The sequence below is a fragment of the Diabrotica virgifera genome, chromosome 7, assembly GCF_917563875.1.
Source record: "Diabrotica virgifera virgifera chromosome 7, PGI_DIABVI_V3a".
In the NCBI taxonomy this organism is placed as follows: domain Eukaryota; kingdom Metazoa; phylum Arthropoda; class Insecta; order Coleoptera; family Chrysomelidae; genus Diabrotica; species Diabrotica virgifera.
In genome coordinates this window covers 194,315,972-194,336,803 of record NC_065449.1, presented here as the reverse complement: position 1 = coordinate 194,336,803, position 20,832 = coordinate 194,315,972, and the positions used below count along the sequence as shown (strand labels likewise).

General features: G+C 33.0%; 1 protein-coding gene across 2 annotated transcripts; it reads right to left on the bottom strand.

Moving 5' to 3' along the window:
* Positions 1 to 4,707: 4,707 nt before the first annotated feature.
* On the bottom strand, positions 4,708 to 16,081 carry LOC114329599 (troponin C). Of its 2 annotated transcripts, XM_028278764.2 has the most exons (5): positions 15,952 to 16,081; positions 15,862 to 15,894; positions 12,915 to 13,186; positions 11,956 to 12,104; positions 4,708 to 4,970 (listed from the first exon to the last, which is right to left on the bottom strand). In XM_028278764.2, exons 2-5 carry the CDS (start codon positions 15,862 to 15,864, stop codon positions 4,942 to 4,944), a joined length of 453 nt encoding a protein of 150 aa, XP_028134565.1. In that variant the 5' UTR covers positions 15,865 to 15,894; positions 15,952 to 16,081; the 3' UTR covers positions 4,708 to 4,941. The 2 variants fall into 2 exon arrangements, with proteins under 2 accessions (XP_028134565.1, XP_028134566.1); XM_028278765.2 differs by lacking the exon at positions 15,862 to 15,894 and having other exon boundaries at positions 15,952 to 16,058.
* Positions 16,082 to 20,832: the final 4,751 nt, after the last annotated feature.

The window sequence follows — 20,832 nt, the reverse complement described above, 5'->3', positions numbered from 1 at the left end:
TGAGTGAAGCACTTCTGTTTACAAAAAATATAGAAGATCTCCTCTCTGATATTTCCAAGATCCACAAATCGCTAACAGATAGATCTCTCAAAAATCGACTCACTAGAATTATTAAAAAAATTAAAATGGAACTAGGCTCAAGTAATTCTGACGCAGAAAGCATAATCTCGGTATCCTCACAGGACAATTTCGAAGAAGACCATTTCTCTGAAGGTCCAGCCACATCAGAAATATAAAGTAATCATTTTCAATTTAATCCAATGGAACTGCGACGGGTTTTACCCCCGTCTAGAACGTATTCAACAATTAATTATGGACACGAATGCTGACATTATCTGCCTACAAGAAACAAACTTCAAGCAAACGGACAAGGGTTATCTTAATGGTTTTGAAGCACATCACTTTTTAAGAACAAATTACATTAGAGCTAGCGAAGGCACTTCGATATATATTTCTAAAGACTACTATTGTCAAGAAGTACACTTAACTACCACACTAGAAGCCATTGCGATTACTCTTTGGTGCCCAAATATAATTAATATCTGTAGCATTTACATACCACCTTCCCACAATCTTACTGAATCTGAACTAATAAATTTAATTAATCAACTTCCAGCCCCCTTTATTTTAGTAGGTGACTTTAATGCCCACAATTCACTTTGGGGATCGGAAAGAACATTTGGTAGAGGAAAAGTCGTTGAAAATGTTCTAAACTCCTCGAACATCTGCATCTTAAATACTGGATCCAAAACACACTTCAACATTTCTAGTGGTACTTTCTCCTCAATTGATCTCAGCTTATGTGATCCAAGGTTAACACCACTTCTAACTTGGACCACAATGGACTGCCTTTATGATAGTAACCACTTTCCTATCTTGATTTCTAATTCTATCAGCAAACCCAGAGCAAAAATTTCAAGATGGAAATTATCTCAAGCTAACTGGAAAAAATTTTCAGACTTCATTGAAAACAAGATCAACCAGGTACAACTGTCAGAAGATCCTGATACAGCACTAGACTCCTTAGTGAGTTTAATCTCCCTAGCCGCTGAAACACACATTGGAACATGCACAATATCGGCTTCTCGAAAAACTGTACCCTGGTGGAATACTGAATGTAAGAACGCTATCCGAGAAAGCAAAACGGCATTAAATAAATATCGTAGAACCAGAACCGAGGCCAACCTGATCAAATTCAAACAACTAAAAGCTATAGCGCGACGAGTCATAAAACAAAGTAAAAAAGACTGCTGGAATAAATATATATCTTCCATATCTCTTGATGCTCCTTCCGGTCAAGTTTGGAAGGAAATCAAACAAATGCATGGGAAAACAACACACTTGTCAATTTCAGCCCTTAGTTTTCATAATTCAATAGTAACGGAAGACGACCAAATTGCTAACATCATGGCAACTCATTTTCATAATAAAAGCAAAAATGACCACTACAAAAATACTCTAATTCCCCATAAAGTTATTTCTTCTACTACAGATCTGTCAGATGACCTTCACGCTTTAAATTCACCTTTTACCTTTCAAGAGCTTACTTTTGCGATATCCACGCTAAAAAATTCTGCGGCAGGAACTGACAATATACCATCCATATTCCTCAAAAATTTAGCCATCAATGGACTTACAAAATTACTTTCATTTTATAATTCTCTTTGGATCAACGGAAAGTTTCCTAACCTATGGAGACAATCAATCATTCTTCCAATTAAAAAACCCGACAAACTTTCAATAGAGCCATCCTCTTATAGACCCATCTCAATAACTTTTTGCATGTGCAAATTAATGGAAAAATTAATCAATAATAGACTTATCTGGTTTTCTGAAAAGCATAACATAATTAGCTCGGTTCAATCGGGATTCAGACCACAACGAAGCGCAATGGACAATTTAGTATTACTACAAAATCATATAACCGAGAATTTTAATAAGAAACATGATACAGTTGTGGCAGCCTTCGATATTGAAAGCGCCTTCGACAATATTCCAAAGAATGTAATATTACAGAAACTCATCGATAATAATATTACAGGCAATATTTACGCATTCATAGATAACTTTTTAAATGACCGTAAATTTAAAGTTAGAATAAATGGAAGTGAGTCGCATGTTCTCGAACAACTCAATGGTGTACCTCAAGGCTCTCTTTTAAGTCCAACTCTGTTCAACTTAACAATTAATGATATTTCAGAAGAAGTTAATCAACCGGTAAAAGCTCTACTATACGCTGATGATCTACTTATTTACTGTAGTGGAGCAAGCATATCCAGTACATCAAATCTTATTAAAAATGCTGTAAACAACGTATATTCCTGGTCAACACAACATGGCATCAAATTTTCCAACTCAAAATCTAAAATACTAAGATTTACCAGAAAGCAATCAAGTGCTCATAACCCGGAAATATATCTAAACGATGTTGCTTTACCCACAGTAAATCATCATAAAATCTTGGGGCTAGTATTCGATCAGAAGTTAAATTGGAAAATACACTTAAAAAATCTAAAGGACAACTGTGCTGGTAAACTAAACATCTTGAAAACACTTGCACATCATCAATGGGGAGCAGAAGAGAAAATGATGCTGATAATACACAGATCCCTGATTCGTTCCAGGTTAGATTATGGTTGTTTTTTGTACATGACTGCATCAAAATCTGATTTAAAGAAGTTGAATCCGATACACAACAGTGCTCTGAGGCTATGCTTGGGAGCATTCAGATCCAGTCCCTCAGATAGTTTACATGTTGAAGCTGATGAAGCTCCACTTTGGGTCAGACGCCAGCAGCTACTACTTAACTACGCTGCTAGGATATTAGCCACTCCCAGTAATTTAGTACATTTTTTGATAGCTAACCCCCAAGAAAATATTGGTCTTACTTCGGGCAAACTACCCACGATTCGACAGCTACTCTCACCGCTTTTACAAAATATAGACTTGACAGCTACTTCCCCCAATAAGATCTTTTCCGTTCCTCCTTGGAATAAAACTATCCCCAAAATAAATACTACCTTAAGTCAATATCCCAAACATGAAACTCATCCGTAAATTCTCCAACACATGTTCCTAAATATTGTTAGCCAATTACACTCTGACCTAATAATCTACACTGATGGCTCCAAGAATAATGGCAGAGTTAGTTGTGCAGTCACAACGACAACAGAAATCATCAAAACATCGACCCTCCCATCATTTTGCAGCATTCATACAGCTGAATTAGTAGGAATACTTCACGCAATAAACTCTTTATCACATAACTACGTATCTCCAGCAATTTGCACTGACTCCTTAGCATCTATCAATTCCATAAAAAATATTTTCACAAGACATCCAATTGTTAAAGCCATCCATGACTCAATTAACTCACTGACCTCTCAAGGAGTCTTCCCGACAATCATCTGGGTACCCTCCCATGTAGGTATTCAGGGAAATGAAAGAGCAGACGCCGCAGCCACATCAGCACTATCATTAACCAGTGATCCTGAATGTATCCAAATAGACAAAGATTTAAAATGTGATTTTAAACATTTAACAGGCAATTGCTGGCAAACCCATTGGGATAGGCTGCCTTCGAAACTGAAAGAAATTCAACCGAATATTGGTACATTTACACCGCCGAATATCTGCAGAAAATCAACCGTAGTACTTAGAAGACTGAGAATTGGGCATACCAGACTAACCCACGGATATTTAATGGCTTCTGAAGACCCTCCTATGTGCCAATATTGCCAATGTCAGCTGTCAGTGAAACATATCCTATTCTATTGCCCAAAATATCAACATGAACGACGATTTCATGGACTAAAGAGTAGCCTGAATGAAGCACTAAACTCGCCAACTGATATTCTCCACACCATAAGCTACCTAAGAAGCATAAATATTTTCAATAAAATATAAATGTTCATGTAATGTAAATCGCTAGTATATATGTATTAATTGTATGTATGTATTGTTCAATAATGTATAATTGTACATGTGTCAATGATCATTGTAATCGAGACACGTTAATTCAATAAAAAAAAAAAATTAGATGTTGTCCAACAAAATACATGGACCGTTTTCGTAATCTGACGTTCCAAATTTTTAAACTGTTCCACAATTAAAACTTCCCCTGTTCCAGTGTTCCCATACATCAAAGTTTATCCGACTAGACACCGTTAAGTTATTAACAAATTTTCAGCAGATCTCAATGGCGTTGTTTTGAATGTTGTTTAAAATTTGAATTTATTTCCTATTTTTTGACTTAAAGTTTCTAACGGTTTTGACTTGCGCAAAATTTAATAATATTTTTTTTATTTAGCTAATGCCTCGACAACTAATGGCCATTGGCATGGTAGGTACGGTGAATTTTTGCAGTTATGTACCTAGTGTCAAGTGTAGTGTGTGTGTGTGTTGAGTAAGTCTCTTGTTACTTTGCAAAGTCGACGTCATTGTCTTTGCAAAGAGACGCTAATTTTATCCGAACGTCTGCGGTCCCTCCGGTGAGTACCGATCCCACAAGGACAGAAATTATTTTTATTTATTAATTTATAATAAACAAATTTCTGACCCTGGTGAGATTCGAACTCACGACCATTCGGACCTTTCGATCCAAAGGTAAGCGCTCTTGCCACTGAGCCACAGGGGGGGGGTTTTTAATAATATTTATTTATATAAAGCTTTACCTTTTTAGAACTCACAGGAAAATAAAACAAATCATTGTGAAATATACTGTATAATTATTGTAGTATTTTCAAAATAAAGACAGTTATTGTTTTGTATTAAATGTAAGAAAACATCAAAAAGTAAAGTTTCAAGGTTATCAGTCATTTGGAAGATGCATAACAGCTTATGTTATTAGTCTTATTAAAATGCAGTTATTTTCAGTAGGTAAATGATCCAGAGTAAAAAGATCCAGAAAGTTGTAAGGAGCTTCTTCTCAATAATTATTTTTTAATCACCAGTCATCATTTCCATAAATTCTAAAACAAAAATTGTATGAGTTATTTATATTTTTAACGATATATAAACATATTCTATGGGAAAAATCAAACAATAAGGAATGTACGTCATATCCCTACTGATAATTTCCCCCTTGTTGCCATATTCTAAATTTAAAAAAATATAATATATTTATCCCTATATTATAGGGTGAGGCAGATAACTGGTCTATTAGAAATATCTCGAGAACTAAAGGCAACAGTAACATGAAAATTGGAATAAAAGGGTTTTGATGGATGATCTATTAAATGAAAATATTTTCATCTCTTTGCAACTTCCGGTTATACCGGAAGTTGCTTATACCATGGTTTTTTTAAATGGGACACCCTGTATATTTTTACATTTTTGGGTTCTCCTTAATAACTTCTTTCTTAAAATATGAAATTTTGTAATATTATACAGGGCATTTTAAAAGATTTACGTTTTGTTATTAATTTCGTAGCAACATTCACACCCTGTAGAATTGTAATAGTTTGATATTAAAAACTCTGCTTACATTCAAGTGATTTCTAATATAATCTACTATCGTTAAGAATCATTAGTATAGCTAATTTTGAAATATTAGTATACAGGGTTGGTCGAAATTCGGAATGAATATTTTCTGAGTTTTCTTAAATAGAACACCCTGTATTTTAGTATTGTAATGAAATGATATTTCATAGTACTTTTTTATTTTATAAGTACAGTGGAACCCCGATAAGTCGGCCCCCGATAACCCGGAAGTCTGGCTAACCCGGGCCGATTTTCATCAGACAAACATTTCAACAATAAAAATGTATGTAATATAATATTTTGAGAGATAATGTGTATTTGTGTAATTTGAACTATACGATAGTAAAAATGACTCATGGCACACGGCGCGCGGCGGCAGAGCGACGTTGATTGTCTCGGATTATCGGAAACAACAGGCACCTGTATTCCTTTATTTATTTCAAACTGTCTTAGCATTGTTAAAAAAAATAAAAGACTATTTAAACAATTATTTTTTTAAACAATGGACTTAGTCTATACTGTTCACCGTATACCGTATTTTATTCATTTTTACCATATTCTCCGGCTAACCCGGATTTTCGGTAACCCGGATCGGCCGCGGTCCCTATTAACCCGAGTTATCGAGGTTCCACTGTATTCCCTATACCTAACTGCTTTAATTTGTGAGTTATTGGAGATTCAAACTAAACATTAATTGCAAAAAAAATACGTAAAATTTTATTAGGTTGGCCATGAAAATATTTAATCACAAACAATTTTTCAGAAATAAATACATATTAATCTAGACCTATCCTTAAAATTACCAATAATGGTTTAGCTATCAAAATAGCTACGTAGTTAAGATTGTTGGTGCGACTAACAATTAAGCACACATTAAAGCAGTTAGGTATAGGGAATGCTTAAGAAATAAAAAAGTACCATATAATATCATTTCATTACAATACTAAAATACAGGGTGTTCTATTTAAGAAAACTCAGAAAATACTCATTCCGAGTTTCGACCAACCCTCTATACTAAAATTAAAAATTTAGCTATACTAATGATTCTTAACAATAGTAGACTATATTAAAAATCATTTGAACGTAAGTAGAGTTTTAGTTGTCAAACTACTACAATTCTACAGGGTGTGAATATTGCTACGAAATTAATAAACAAACGTAATTATCTTTTAAAATACCCTGTATAACATTACAAATCCTCATATTTTAAGAAAGAAGACATCGAAGAGAATCCAAAAATGTAAAAATATACAGGTTGTCCTATTTAAAAAAACGAAGTTATAAGCAACTTCCGATATAACCGGAAGTTGCAAAGAGATGAAAATATTTTCATTTAATAGATCATCCTTCAAAATCTCTGTGTTCCAATTTTCATGATTCTGTTGCTTTTAGTTCTCGAGATATTTCTAATAGGCCAGTTATCTGCCTCACCCTGTATAGTGTGTGTGTGTTCACAAAGAGGGGATGGCAAAAAAATATATAGGGAATAATCAAATTTTTTTACATGCCACTCTTATTACAGAGAACATTTCATTGGCTAGAATTAGTGACGAGTTTTTTCTCAATAGGTTGGAAGCATTTGAAATGTAAACATATCGAAGAATGCTGAGAATTTCCTGAACAGACAGAATAACCAACGAAGAAGTACTAAGAAGAATAGAGAACAGCAGGGAAATACTGGATTCCATCAAAATAAGAAAACTGCAATACTTGGGTCATATAACAAGTGGTGACAGAAGTGAGCTGCTAAATTTAATAATGCAGGAAAAGATTTAAGAAAGGCGCAGCGTAGGTAGCATAAAAATGTCCTGGCTGAGAAATCTCAGAGAATGGTTTGGATGCAGCTCAACTGAACTCTCTCAGGCTGTAGTGTCAAGAGTTAGAATAGCAATGATGATTGCCAACCTTCGTCGCGGAGATAACACGTAAAGAAGAGTGGAGTTTATCTGACGCCAATATTATATTTGGTGACATTGTAAATGGTAACTGATGTCTGTCATAATATTGGAGGTAAAATAAAATGTCAATTCATAGTTTTTAAATTTTGTTTATTTAGTTTAAATTTTAACGGCAGTTTATTTTTTAACCAACTTCACATTCCCTTGCTTATCATTGATTGGTCGATTAGGTTTGTAATAGTCTTGTTATGTGGTAGGTTTAATTAGGCCTTAATTTTAAGAAATGTTGCTGGCTAAATGGGAGCTGGAAGCACAGCTCCCAAAGGCAATAAAAGAGGAAGAAATAAATAAACAAAAATCTAACATAACCCTCTATAGGACAATGTTAGTTTGACTCTTATAATACAGACAGTTATTTTTGTTTCACACTCTTAAAGACAAAGAGTAACCGATAGCTGCTTTCGTAAATACATATATGTTTTTTATTTTGCAACAGCGCATTCCTGTTGAACTTGAAGGTAGCAAAAAAGCTAATATATAAGGAACAAGCTGAAAATGCGAGCATTATCATAACGAAAACTTTGTTCAGTTACGTATTTAAATTCATAATATGGAAAATTTCTATTATGAAAAGTTGTTTAGTATTAAAAGCTACGTTATAATATTCAATTATATCCTAATTTAAATATTGTGAACTATAAAGGTACTCCACTCTCGAGCAAAAATCATATTTTTTGACATACCTCGAATGAAATTTGATATATGATGATTGCATCTTAGATTTTAGACCATGCAGATCTTTTTATGAAGAATAACATTTCTTCGTAAAATTAATAATAAAACAAATGAAGATCATATTGGTGTCCGTAATTTGAAAAAAATCTTCAAATATTTTTTTTTTCATTAGAAGGATTTGCATATTAAAAATATTTGCATATATTAGAACTTAGTTTTTAACTCCAAAGAACTTTTTATAATAACACTTTTCAATATTGTGAAAAATAGAGATACTTTAATCTTTAATCTTGATCGAACTTCATATTTTTTGACATATCTCGTATAATATAGATTTGATATCTGATGGTTGAATATTCGGTTTTAAACCATACAGAACTTTTTATGAAGAATAACTTTTTTCGTAAAATTAAAAATAAAAAAGTTCCCCATAATATGTGTTCAACTCATAAGTAGACAGGCTGTATATAATAATACATAAATATAATGTACTAGGTACATAATATTATATATCATTGAGTAGACAGCTCAAATAAAAGAAACGTCTGTGGCAGGCCGCGATGATTACCACTACAGGCGTTTATAGCCGAATGTGATGTTGAAGCGGATTAACCATATATATTATTTATATAAATATTTGCCAGAAAATTAATATTTAAACTATTTTATTGAAAAAATTTAACATTACATTAACATAAATAAATAAAATTGATTTATTTGACATTCAATTTTATGTTGACGTTTAGTTGCGTTTAGTTGCAATATTTAAAGAAGGCTTGTGACGTCACAATGACGACTTTGAGGTCAGATATCTCGAATATGGTTAGAGATAGCGAAATGCCGTTTTCAGATTTGGATTTAGAAGATAAAACTACAGAGGAATCCATCGCTAGGGGGCCTCTAAATATTGTAGGAGCGGCGACGCACGAACGAACAGACTTTGCAAATTTATAAACAACAAGCTGAAAATGCGAGCATTATCATAACGAAAACTTTGTTTATATACGTATTTAAATTCATAATATAGAAAAATGCTATTACGAAAAGCTGTTTAGAATTAAAAATTATGTTTTAATGTGCAAGTATATCATTCTAATTTAAATGTTATAAAGATTAAAGATACTTTACTCGAAATTCATATTTTTTTACAAACCTCGTATAAAATTAATAAAATTTGATTCATGATGGTTGCATCATAAATCTTAGACCAAGAAGAGATTTTTATGAAGAATAACTTCTCTTCGTCAAATTAAAAATACAAGAGTTATAAATGAAAATGATGTTGGTATCCATAATTTGAGAAAATTCGTCAAATACTTTTTTCCATTAGAGGGATGTAATTTCATATATCAGAACATACTTTTTTATTCCAAACCACATTTTAAATAACAATTTTCCAATATTGTAAAATAAATAATACATACATGATAAAGATACTCTTTGCTGATGAACTTTACTTGGATCTACAGACCGAGCGAGTCTCGTAAATTCCACGGCTTTGCGCCACGCTTCACGCAACCGTATTTGCGTACTTGTGTTTTGAGTTGTGTGCGCTGGTCGCTGGTCGAGTGGAGTTATAATTTACCAAATTTAAATATAATCGTTTCTACTGATTCATTATTAATATAGTATAATATGTATTATTGATTTCAAAATATACTAAATTGTATTTTTATACATTTATTACACATATTATTTTATATAATAATTAATTTCACTATAAAATGTCATTTATATTTTATTAATAGCTAAATAATTTAAAATTTAGTTTGATCTTCACGAATAGTCCTGTCGCCAGGGGGGGTACAACGGCCTCGTTAATTCAGATGGACTTACTCAAGTTTTTTTTATGTATTTTGACCCGTAGAACACGAATTTTTTGGGTAACAGTTGATCCGGATGTCGATAAGATTGTTATAGACCAAGAACTTGAGGAATCAAATAACAGCGATTTTTGGCAAAACAAAACAATATTTTGTATTTTTTGGGCCATTTTAAGTAAAAAATATTTCTACAAGTTTTTTCGTAGGATGCACAGTTTTCGAGATAAACGCGGTTGAACTTTAAAAAAATCGAAAAATTGCAATTTTTGAACCCGAATAACTTTTGATTAAAAAATAAAATAGCAAGTCTGCTTACCGCATTTGAAAGTTTAAGTCAAATTATATCGGTTTTGATTATTTGCATTGGTAAAAATTTATTTTTTTATTGTTTAACAAAGCTATAAACACGTAGGGTTTCCCGTGCTTTTACATGCGTTTTAACGCATGTAACGTAGAAATAGTCTTGATTGCACTAGTACCTATTCTACCTACTCGTTCGATTTTAAATGAGAAATCATAGAAACATCACTCACGCACTAGTTGTTTGTAGCTTTGTTTAACAATAACACAATAAATTTTTAGCAATGCAAATAATCAAAACCGACATAATTTGACTTGAACTTTCAAAGGCGCTAAGCAGAATTGCTGTTTTACTTTTTAATCAAAAGTTATTCGGGTTTAAAAATTGCAGTTTTTCGATTTTTTGAAAGTTCAACCGCGTTTATCTCGAAAACTGTGCATCCTACTAAAAAACTTGTAGAAATATTTTTTGCTTAAAATGACCCAAAAAATACAAAATATTGTTTTGTTTTGCCAAAAATCGCTGTTATTTGATTCCTCAAGTTCTTGGTCTATAACAATCTTATCGACATCCGGATCAACTGTTACCCAAAAAATTCGTGTTCTACGGGTCAAAATACATAAAAAAAACTTGGGTAAGTCCATCTGAATTAACGAGGCCGTTGTACCCCCCCTGGCGACAGGACTAGAAGTGTCAAACTCAAATATAAATAATATTGTCCTTTTCATGAGCATTTTTCAGTGCGTAACAAATGATAGGAAAAAGGGTAAGTCCGTGATAAAATACACATTTATGACATTTATTCTAACATGACATTTTAGGTAAATCTGACAGTTGTCACATTATATTTTCAATTTGGAATAAAAATAAATCAAATGTGTTTCTTGCATTTATAAAATGGTATTTTCTTTGATTTGTATAGTATTATAAATTATACAGACTATATTTGTAATATTATTATCTAATTAAACAAAAAATTATTTTTTTTATTATGGCGCCATCTATCGACAACTAGAATAACTAAAATACATGTTGTAAATATCTGTAATCACGGACGTGCCTTTTTTCTGTCACATACAATTTAATGCGTTAGAAAGAAATCGAAAAACTGTGACGCACTGAAAGATGATCATGAGAAAAAGAATAACATTTGCTTTGCTTAACAAATTCAGATTAAAAAAGTAGCCTACTTCCTAATCAAAGATTTCAGCTGACGTTTAGTGCCTGGTAGGAAATAACCGGATTGTGACGTCACATTTTAGATTTTGAGGTCGATTATCTCGAAGACGGTTAGAGATATCGAAATGCCGTTTTCAGATTTGCATTCAGAATACAATACTACATAAGAATCCATCGATATATCTGCTCTAAGTATTGCAGGAGCGGCAACGCAATAACACACAGACTTTTGCAAATTTATAAACGAAAATTTTCGTTGAAAAGTTTTCGTTGAAAATTTGTTGAATTTGTTTGTTGTCACGTTAGTACCGATTTATTGTTTTACTAATTGTTTTACTTTTAGTTTATAAGTATAAGACGGCGACGGTACGAATTTTATAATCTTGTAAAAGCCTAGGACAACACGTCGTGCAGTTTGTCCGAGACAAATTGCGATGTTAAGCCACAATGATTCCCGGATAATTTATATTTATTATTTAGATTTCAAACAAATTATATAGTTACGTTATATTTAGCGACATAAAAAACGTATACTTACCATCAAAATCAACAGTGCCTGATCCATCAGTATCAATTTCAGCTATGATGCCATCTAATTCTCGCATAGTTAGTTTGTCATCTAGAGCTCGAAGGATTTCTTTTAAAGTAGCTGTGGTGATATAGCCATTTCCTTCTTTGTCATATAATCTGACAGAAAACATGTGAAAAAAGTTAATATTGTTTAGTTATTTTAATCCTGTTATTACCTAATTAATTTTCTATTTTATTTATCACTATCACTATCATTGTTTAGAACTGGATGCATAAACTCTAGAGGAATATCCTTGTTAGAGGTAATAGCTATAAAAAGTGCTCGTCATCCTAATCGAAAAATGACTAGAAAAATATGTGGAGAAGAATCTAGGAGAATACCAGGAAGTATTTCGTAAGAGAAGATCGACAACCGAACAAATTTTTATGTGGAAAAAATCCAGATCAAGTGCTTTGAGTACAATATTCCAGCACAAGTTTGTTCATTAATGACAAGGCTGCTTACGATACAATACACAAAAATAAGGTATTCGAAACACTAACAGAGTTCCAAGTACCAACAAAAATAATAAGATTACTAAAAATTATACTTAAAAAACCATTTCTCTGTGTGGTGCATTTATCAAGTGCAATGGTACAGTATTAGAAGAATTTGAAGTAAAAAAAGAAGTTCGCCAAAGAGATCCATTGTCCACTTTGTTATTCAATATAGCTCTGGAAAAAATTGTGAGGGATAGTGCGATAAATAGGTTTTCTACAAAGGACACCAATGCTTGGCGTATGCTGATGATGATCTCACTACAAGAAGTGGAGAAGAACTGACAAGTGTGCCAAAAAGACTGTTTCGAGCTAGCATTAAGATTGGACTGATAGCATGAAAAATATTTACAAATAATATTTAGTTTCTTTTGTTAAACTGAACACTAATAACTATATTATGTTATAAGCAATAGCAGAAAAACTAACCTGAAAGCTTCTTTCAATTCCTGCTGCGTAGATTCATCATCGTCTTCTTCCAGAAAGTGTGTGGCGATGTCACAAAATCCATCAAAGTTAACTTGACCACAACGATCGGGATCGGATTTTGTGATTAGATTATTAAGCTCTGTCTCATCGAACAACTGACCCATACTGTTAAGGATAGTGGCAATCTTGATCGTTTCAATATATCCGGATTTTTTGGTATCAAACATTTGGAAGGCCTTACGCAAAATGGCCATTTTTTGTTCCTCGTCATTCTAAAAAAAACTTTTAGTTGTAAATGGTGTGGTAGGAAATAGTTTAATTCTAAAGTAATATAACTGTTGATGAATTCGACCCGTACTTGCTGGAACCTTTTTTATCTAACAATAAAACACTGAATATTTTGGTTTTCAATAATTCCACATAATTTATTATAAGTTAATGACACTAAAGTTTCGGCAGAGTGTCTTTCTGTGTGTTTTATAATTAAACTTTCTTGACCTAGGTATTTCTCAAGTAGTGATGTATTTTACTAAGAAATAGTCTGCACTTAAAAGTCTCTACCTGAATAGGTTGAGGTGTAGACAGCTGTTTGTCTCAAGTTGGTCATTCAGAATTATATCTATATTTTTTAATTTATTAATTTTCATAGATTCTAATAACGAGAGCTTAAGGCCTTTATTTTGAATATGAAGAATTTGAAACTTTTTTGTAACGAATACTTTGTTTGGTTACAACCTCCCGAGATTTTCAAAAATTATAAATCATACAGGATGCCGAGGAAATTAAGATGAGATAATATTAAATAATTTACAACCCATCTGCTCAGCGTGGTAAAAGTTCCAACAAGAAAGATTCTTTAGTACTCAACAAAAGAGTAAATGAATGAGGATGAGGACGAAAAAACCTGTGAAACCGGTGTAGATTCTTCCTATACTCTCCGATTTACCCAGAGTATTATGCAGCTGCTGCATTTTCGTGTTGCAAAGCTATTGAAAATGTTTATACATTTTAGTTCATTTACTCTTTTGTTGAGTACTAAGGAATCTTTCTTGTTGGAACTTTTACCACGCTGAGCAGATGGGTTGTGAATTATTTAAAATTCTCTCGTCTTAATTTCCTCGGCATCCTGTATGATTTATAATTTTTGAAAATCTCGGGAGGTTGTAACCAAGAAAGTATTCCACCTGTTGTCAATCTGGTGGTATGGGAACGATATTTATTGTCGTTTTTTGTGCTACTCCGATTGATAACTTACTTTGTTTTTCGGTAGATGGTTCTAGTACATCCGCGACATTTCTTTCTTTGTAATTCGGAAAGACCCAAAGTGTGATGCCTGGGGAAATCGGAAAGAAGAGGATATGGGACTACTGATGAGGAGGGAAAATCCTCCGAAACCGATATATACTCTTCCTGCACTCTCCGATTTAACCAGAGTATTATGCAGCTGCTGCATTTTCGTGTTGCAAAGAAATTGAAACTGTTTATACATTTGAATTAGAATAAGTTTTTAAACTAATTGATGTGTCAGTCTCAAATATTGTGGTAGGGGAGCCCAAGTGGAGATTTTTGCAGTTACTCGAGCGCGTCAGATTATTACATGGGGAGAAACCTTGTACCCTGAAAATGTACCTCTACCATATATTGGCTCTTAATGCAGGGGAGTTCGTAAAGGGGGGCCGAAAAAAAATCTATCCCTAGAAAAACTCGAAATCGTCAGATTAAGATAAGGTAAGTTAAGTACATCAAAACAGTGTATATTTAAAAAATCTGACGATTTGAGCGGGGCGTAAGGAAATGAGTGAGTAACAAAGTTTCACAAGAGAAAAGCGAATATTTCGCGGAATGAATCACAGATCGAAAAACTAAAAAATACGTGCTTAATATTTTTCAAAAATTTATCGAGTGATACCAAAAACGAATTCCCACGGAGAGGGGTGGGGGTAAATTTAAAATTTTAAATACGAATCCCTCGATATTTCGCAAAATGAACATCAGATCGAAAACTGATAAATACACTTATTCAATATTTTTTAAAAATTTATCGAATGGCACCAAACACGACCCCCCACATAGGTGGGGTGGGGGGTTACTTTAATATCTTAAATAGAAGCCCCATTTTTATTGCAGATTTGGATTCCTTACGTAAAAATAAGTAACTTTTATTCGAGACATTTTTTCTAATTATGGATAAATGGCGCTATAATCTAAAAAAATGATTATTGGAAATGGAAAACTAAATTAAAAATGGAAAGTCTCAACTAAAATGGAAAACCGTACTTAACGTTTTTTTGGTTTTAGGACCTACTCTTCACAACCCAATAGGTCCCCATAATGCTCGAGTGACTGCACATTTAGCATACTTTGCTCCCCTACTATTGAGAGTTTGTAAGTACCCCAATGCCCAACTTTGGGTGAAATACCAAAGTTCTAGTTTCATTTTATTAATAGTTATTAACAAACAGCGATTTTACTTTCTTTTAGGGCAAAAGAAAGGTGGGTAGTTTTAGAAGCAACAAATCGTCTTTTTAACTTTCAAAAACCGCCATTTTAAACTACTTAGTTTTCTACTGGAGAGCAAAAAATTGAAAAAATCATGATTTTTGCAATAAATTGTTAGTAATTAACAAACGGCTTCGAAATCCTGGCAGGAAACAGTTTTGCTTTTTATACATTCGTTTACAATATCTAAGAACGTTTTTAGAGACCCCAATTTATTAAAGTCTTGAGAAAAATCTTACTTTCCTTGACTATATTTGGAGGATATTTGAAAATAAACAAATACATAGAGAACAATAAACTTTCCAATTGGAGTACACGTATTTTCTATGTGTTTGCTCTAAAAATTCTCTATTAGCAAAATATATTGATTTTAGTACATCTACCAGATCGGTATGTGTATTTTAATTATTGAATGAAACTTATACAAATTGTTGTCAAACAAACCTACCATTGTTAAATGATTCACTGTTGCACCCACAACCTGAAAATGAAAACTATACTGGAAAATCTTCCAAAAGACCAATTATTATATACTTACTACTAGTTTTCCACTGTTTACTCTTAGAAGTGTCTAAATTTGTTTTTCGAACTTAGAAGCGGCTAGAAAAGTTGAAATCATTTCAGCGAAATATTTAGCTAGGAGGTGAGAAAAACCTGTCCTGACGTTTTGTACGTCGTTAACTTCGCTAATGAATTTGGAAGATGAGACGGACCGAAAACTAGTTATTATCGCTTGCTAACAACAAATATAAATATTATATGGGTTAATTACTTGACGAATTTTTATTTTTTGAGAGTAGTTAACAGCTAATTTACAGGTTGTCCGTCCAGTAAGTTTAAGCAAACATGTTTTAAGGATACTGATAAAAGTATTTCAATAGTTTAGAAAATTTTACGGTCAATTTGGCACAATTGTAAAAATAAAATCATATCTATCTGACAAACATTTTAGGGTTAAACAAGATAATAATAATTATTCTAGCCTGAACGAAATTTAAACGGGAGTTCAGCAGAGCAGTGGCATTTGCTATGCTGAAAGTACTTAGCTAACTTTAATAAATACTTTACGCACTATCAGTTTTTCAAAACATATCTACCCCTGTTGCCGTTTTGACTTAATTCATAACAAGCTATTATAGTACGGGATCCGAATAGGAGATCGAAATGTACCCATCTGGTTGCCGGATAAAACATTTTTTTATTAAATTTCATACATAGATAAACACGACCAGCATGGGTTGCCTATCAAAATCGTGTCATAGGTATTCTTAAGGGGGGCCGTAGGGGTTGAAATAAATAGTCCAAGCACATTTTTTTTTGAGTATGGTAGAATTATTTTATTTTTAAATTAAATAGGCATATTCATTACAATTCATAGATAACCCAAGAAAAAAATCAAGGAAAAATACTGAAAAATAGGCCAACATTAGCAAATTTTTAAAAGACACGTCAAAATAAAATGAATTTTGCGGTGGACATCAGAACGCATCATTGGATCATGGTAAACAAAAAATTCAAAAAGATTTTATTAGCTTATGAGTTGCTCGAGGCAATTCTGTTGAGTTTTTTTAGTTTTATCTAATTTTGACGTTTTGATATCACTCAGAAATCAAAACAACGATTTTTTTGCAAAAAAGGGAGAAATTAACATATTTATTACTGTTAAACAAAAAATAAGCATACAACAAAAAATGCCTCGACAGCGTTACCTCAAGTAATGTCTAAAGAAACTATATACAAAATTCCAGGTGGGTCGGTCGAGTAGTTTTTGAGTTAAAATGTCTACAACCTTTGAAAAAAGCAGTTTAGAAGAAAACGCGTTTAAAGTATTGTCAAATTTTATTTTCAATTTCTTTTTTGTCTTTCAAATCGTAAAATGATGCACACCGGAATATCTTTTTGAATTGCGGAGTAATTTACTAAAGAAAATGAGAACAGCTGTTGACCGTTGTTCACAACGTTCAAGCGTCCTGGCGCGAACCTGCTGCAAATCGAGTCGAAGGCAGGGCTATTCAACACTACCTCCCTACCTCCCTACCTTCGACTCGCTTTGTAGCAAGTTCGTACCAACGCGCTTGAGCGTAGTGAGAAACTGTCAACAGCTGTTCTTATTTTCTTTTGTAAATTACTCCGTGATTTAAAAACATATTCCGGTGTGTATCACTTTACCACTTTACAGACAAAAGAGAAATTGAAAATAAAAGTTGACAATACTTTAAACGCGTTTTTCTCAAACTGCTTTTTTCAGGATGTAGACATTGTAACTCAAAAACTACTTCACCAACTCACCTGGAATTTTGGATATATTTTCTTTAGACATTCCTTGAGGTAACGCTGTCGAGATATTTTTTCTTTTTTACTTATTATTTGTTTACCAATAATAAATATGTTGATATTCACCCTTTTTGGCAAAAAAAAATTTGTTTAGAAATCTGAGTGATATCAAAAAGTCAAAATTAGATAAAACTGAAAAACTCGACAGCGTTACCTCTAGAAACTCATAAGCTAATGAAATTTTTTTGAATTTTTTGTTTACTATGATCCAATGATGAGTTCTGATATCCATCCCAAAATTCATTGTTTTTTGAGGTGTCTTAAAAATTTGCCACCGTTGGCTAATTTTTCAGAATTTTTCCTTAAATTCTTTCTTAAGTAATCTATGAATTGTACTGAATATGCCTATCTAATTTAAAAATCAAATAATTCTACCATACTTTAAAAAAATGTGTGTGGAATATTGATTTCAACCCCTTCGTCTCTCCATAAATCGACTTGGCCGTTCGGCGGAGTGAGTCGATTCGACGGAAATAGAAAGACTGTCTACTTTTGATAGGCGATTGTCGCCGAATCGATGTCGAACGACTGGAATCGAATGTGTAAACACCTCGTCGAACAGAAACACAACGTGCCGAAAGCTGAGTAGAGTACTTCTAGCCTGAAGTTTTTCCTAAAAGTTCTTTAAAATGTGCATTATCCATTCTTAGATGATTTCTATAAGCCTCTGAATCTTCCACAACCATTTCTTGGAGCAGGCTTTGTGATGCATCATGAGTATTTCGTCTTAAAATCCACGGTCGAGTCCACCACCTTCGTTTATTTTTCTTTTTGTTTGATTTGACGATTTTCTCTTAAATTGCATATCAAATTAATTGCACACCTACATTAATAATTTCACGTGACGCCATTTTGTACTACAATTAATTCAACATTCATCGACTGTCGTGTAAACCTTTTTGCTTTCGGCACAGATCGAATTCTGGTCGAACGATCCAAATCGTTCAACCCAGATCGACCCATGAAAACGCGCCTTAAAGGATATCTATGACACGATTTTGCTAGGCAACCCATGCTAGAAATATTTGTCTATGTATGAAATCTAATAAAAAAAAATGTTTCATCCGGCAAGCAGATGGGTACATTTCGACCTCCTATTCGGATCTTAGACTATTGCTCCACAGGCAGATTATAAAACCTAAGTTGACGTATGGTATCCAATTGTAAGGTTGTACCAAAAAAACCAATATTAAGAAAAGAAAATTCAGATTTTTCAAATTTAGGGTTTAGGTGCATATTATGAATGCACCTTGGTACATCCGCAACCAAGATATCCACAGAGATTTTAGGGTGGTGTATGTCGATGAAAAAATACAAAAATCGCCTGCACAAACGAAGAAAGGCTTTCACAGCACCAACACGTCGAGGCCATTCAGCTTCTGGATAACTCTAGCCAGAAAAGAAACCTCAAGAGGACAAAGCCACATGAGTTAGTGTACGTTCAAGATGCACGCTGGTTAAAACTGGTAGTCAGATTCAGATTAAAACTAGTAAGTGAACGCTGGTGCACTTTGAACAGGCCCGCCTAAATACAACGGATTATTCGCACCAGTGGTGGCTTGTCCTATGTATCAATCATATATATCCCATCTGTCCTATATATCAATCGACTATTTAGGTTAGGTTAGGTTAGGTTAGGTTAGGCCAGTTTTAACAGTACAGACTTAACAGACAAGTGGCTTGTCCTATGTATCAATCATATATATCCCATCTGTCCTATATATCAATCGACTATTTAGGTTATTTCGTTATTTCATAACCAGTTTTTTAAATATAATTTAGCTTTTTGAAATGTCCTAAATAACTTTATTTTTATGAAAAAAATTAAAATCGGTACGGCCCTGACTCTTTATCTTTATATCCGTCTTCCACGTACCAGTATTATATGCATCATGCATCTCATTCCAACTTTCTCAAATCATTGCAGATGAGGCTTGCTTCAAACCTCCTTGTCTAGCATACTACCATTTCTTAAAATGGGACAGTAAAAGCGGCAAAATTTGAAAAATATGCCACCAATTCTGGGAACGAAATTCATCCATCCTTGAGGCATGCTTCAAACATGTGTTTTTTAGTTATGAAGCTAGGTACCTACTTGACCTTGCTTCACTTATTTGTTATGGACGCTTGTATTGTACTTTTGTAAAGTAGTTTTAGATAGTTTTATATTAGTTTAGAAGTTTAGATTATGTTTAGAAGATTTTATCAATGTCATACTGGCTGTGTGGCATTTATCAATGCCAATTAAATAAATAAAAAATTAGAAATCATGCTTTCTTCTATGATGATTTATTTTCTTATAAGCACGCTTTTTATAAAAAAAAACATAAAATAAAATACCAAAAAAACGAAGTTTAAAGTTTACTTAACATAAAAATCAATCTTATAATGTAACAGTAATTTGCTTACTTGCTTGTTTACTTGTTTGTATTTCCCTATATTCAATACATTTACAATATAAGATTGGTTCTAAAATGAAATTATCACGTGTTTATGGGTATATTGTTTGCGTACAATAATTTCATTTTGGCAACTGATTAATATTAACAGAATCAGTTGTCCGTTTGTTGTCATGTAGTATGTAATGTAAAGTTTGCTTAACATGGCTTTACAACGCTGATGAGACCAAGGAAGAGAGAAACATCTGATTCATATTGGTTTGATATGTGGTATTATAGTAAATATTTTTAGCTAAAAAATAGCTCCTATGAGTGTGAACCTGTTGGAGGCTTAGAGCTTTCGTTGCTATTGTTTTGCGAATAAAATTGTTATTTAATATTTTAATATCGTTTGCAAGCATTAAAATAAATACGGCGCCGTTCTGTAGACGCCCTAGCGACGGATCGGCAAATAATCCCCGGACAAATAATACCTGACAAAAAATCCCCCAAAAATCCCCGGACAAATAATCCCCGGACAAAACATCCCCACAAAAAATCCCGGACAAATATCCGAGACTACAAAAATAATCTCCGCAATTTTTTTTTGGACAATGGCAATGTTTTGTACATAGATATTCAAATCAGAGTGAGCAAAAGATTTAAGCAAATAATATTGGAACATGATTCTCACAGCCTTACCTCAT

Excerpts from the sequence above, each read along its gene's own strand:
- LOC114329599 (XM_028278764.2), bottom strand. Across the intron at positions 12,105-12,914 it reads GAATTGAAAGAAGCTTTCAG|ATTATATGACAAAGAAGGAA; the intron begins GTTAGTTTTTCT and ends GTTTTCTGTCAG. Across the intron at positions 4,971-11,955 it reads AGGCACTGTTGATTTTGATG|AATTTATGGAAATGATGACT; the intron begins GTAAGTATACGT and ends TTTTTGTTTTAG.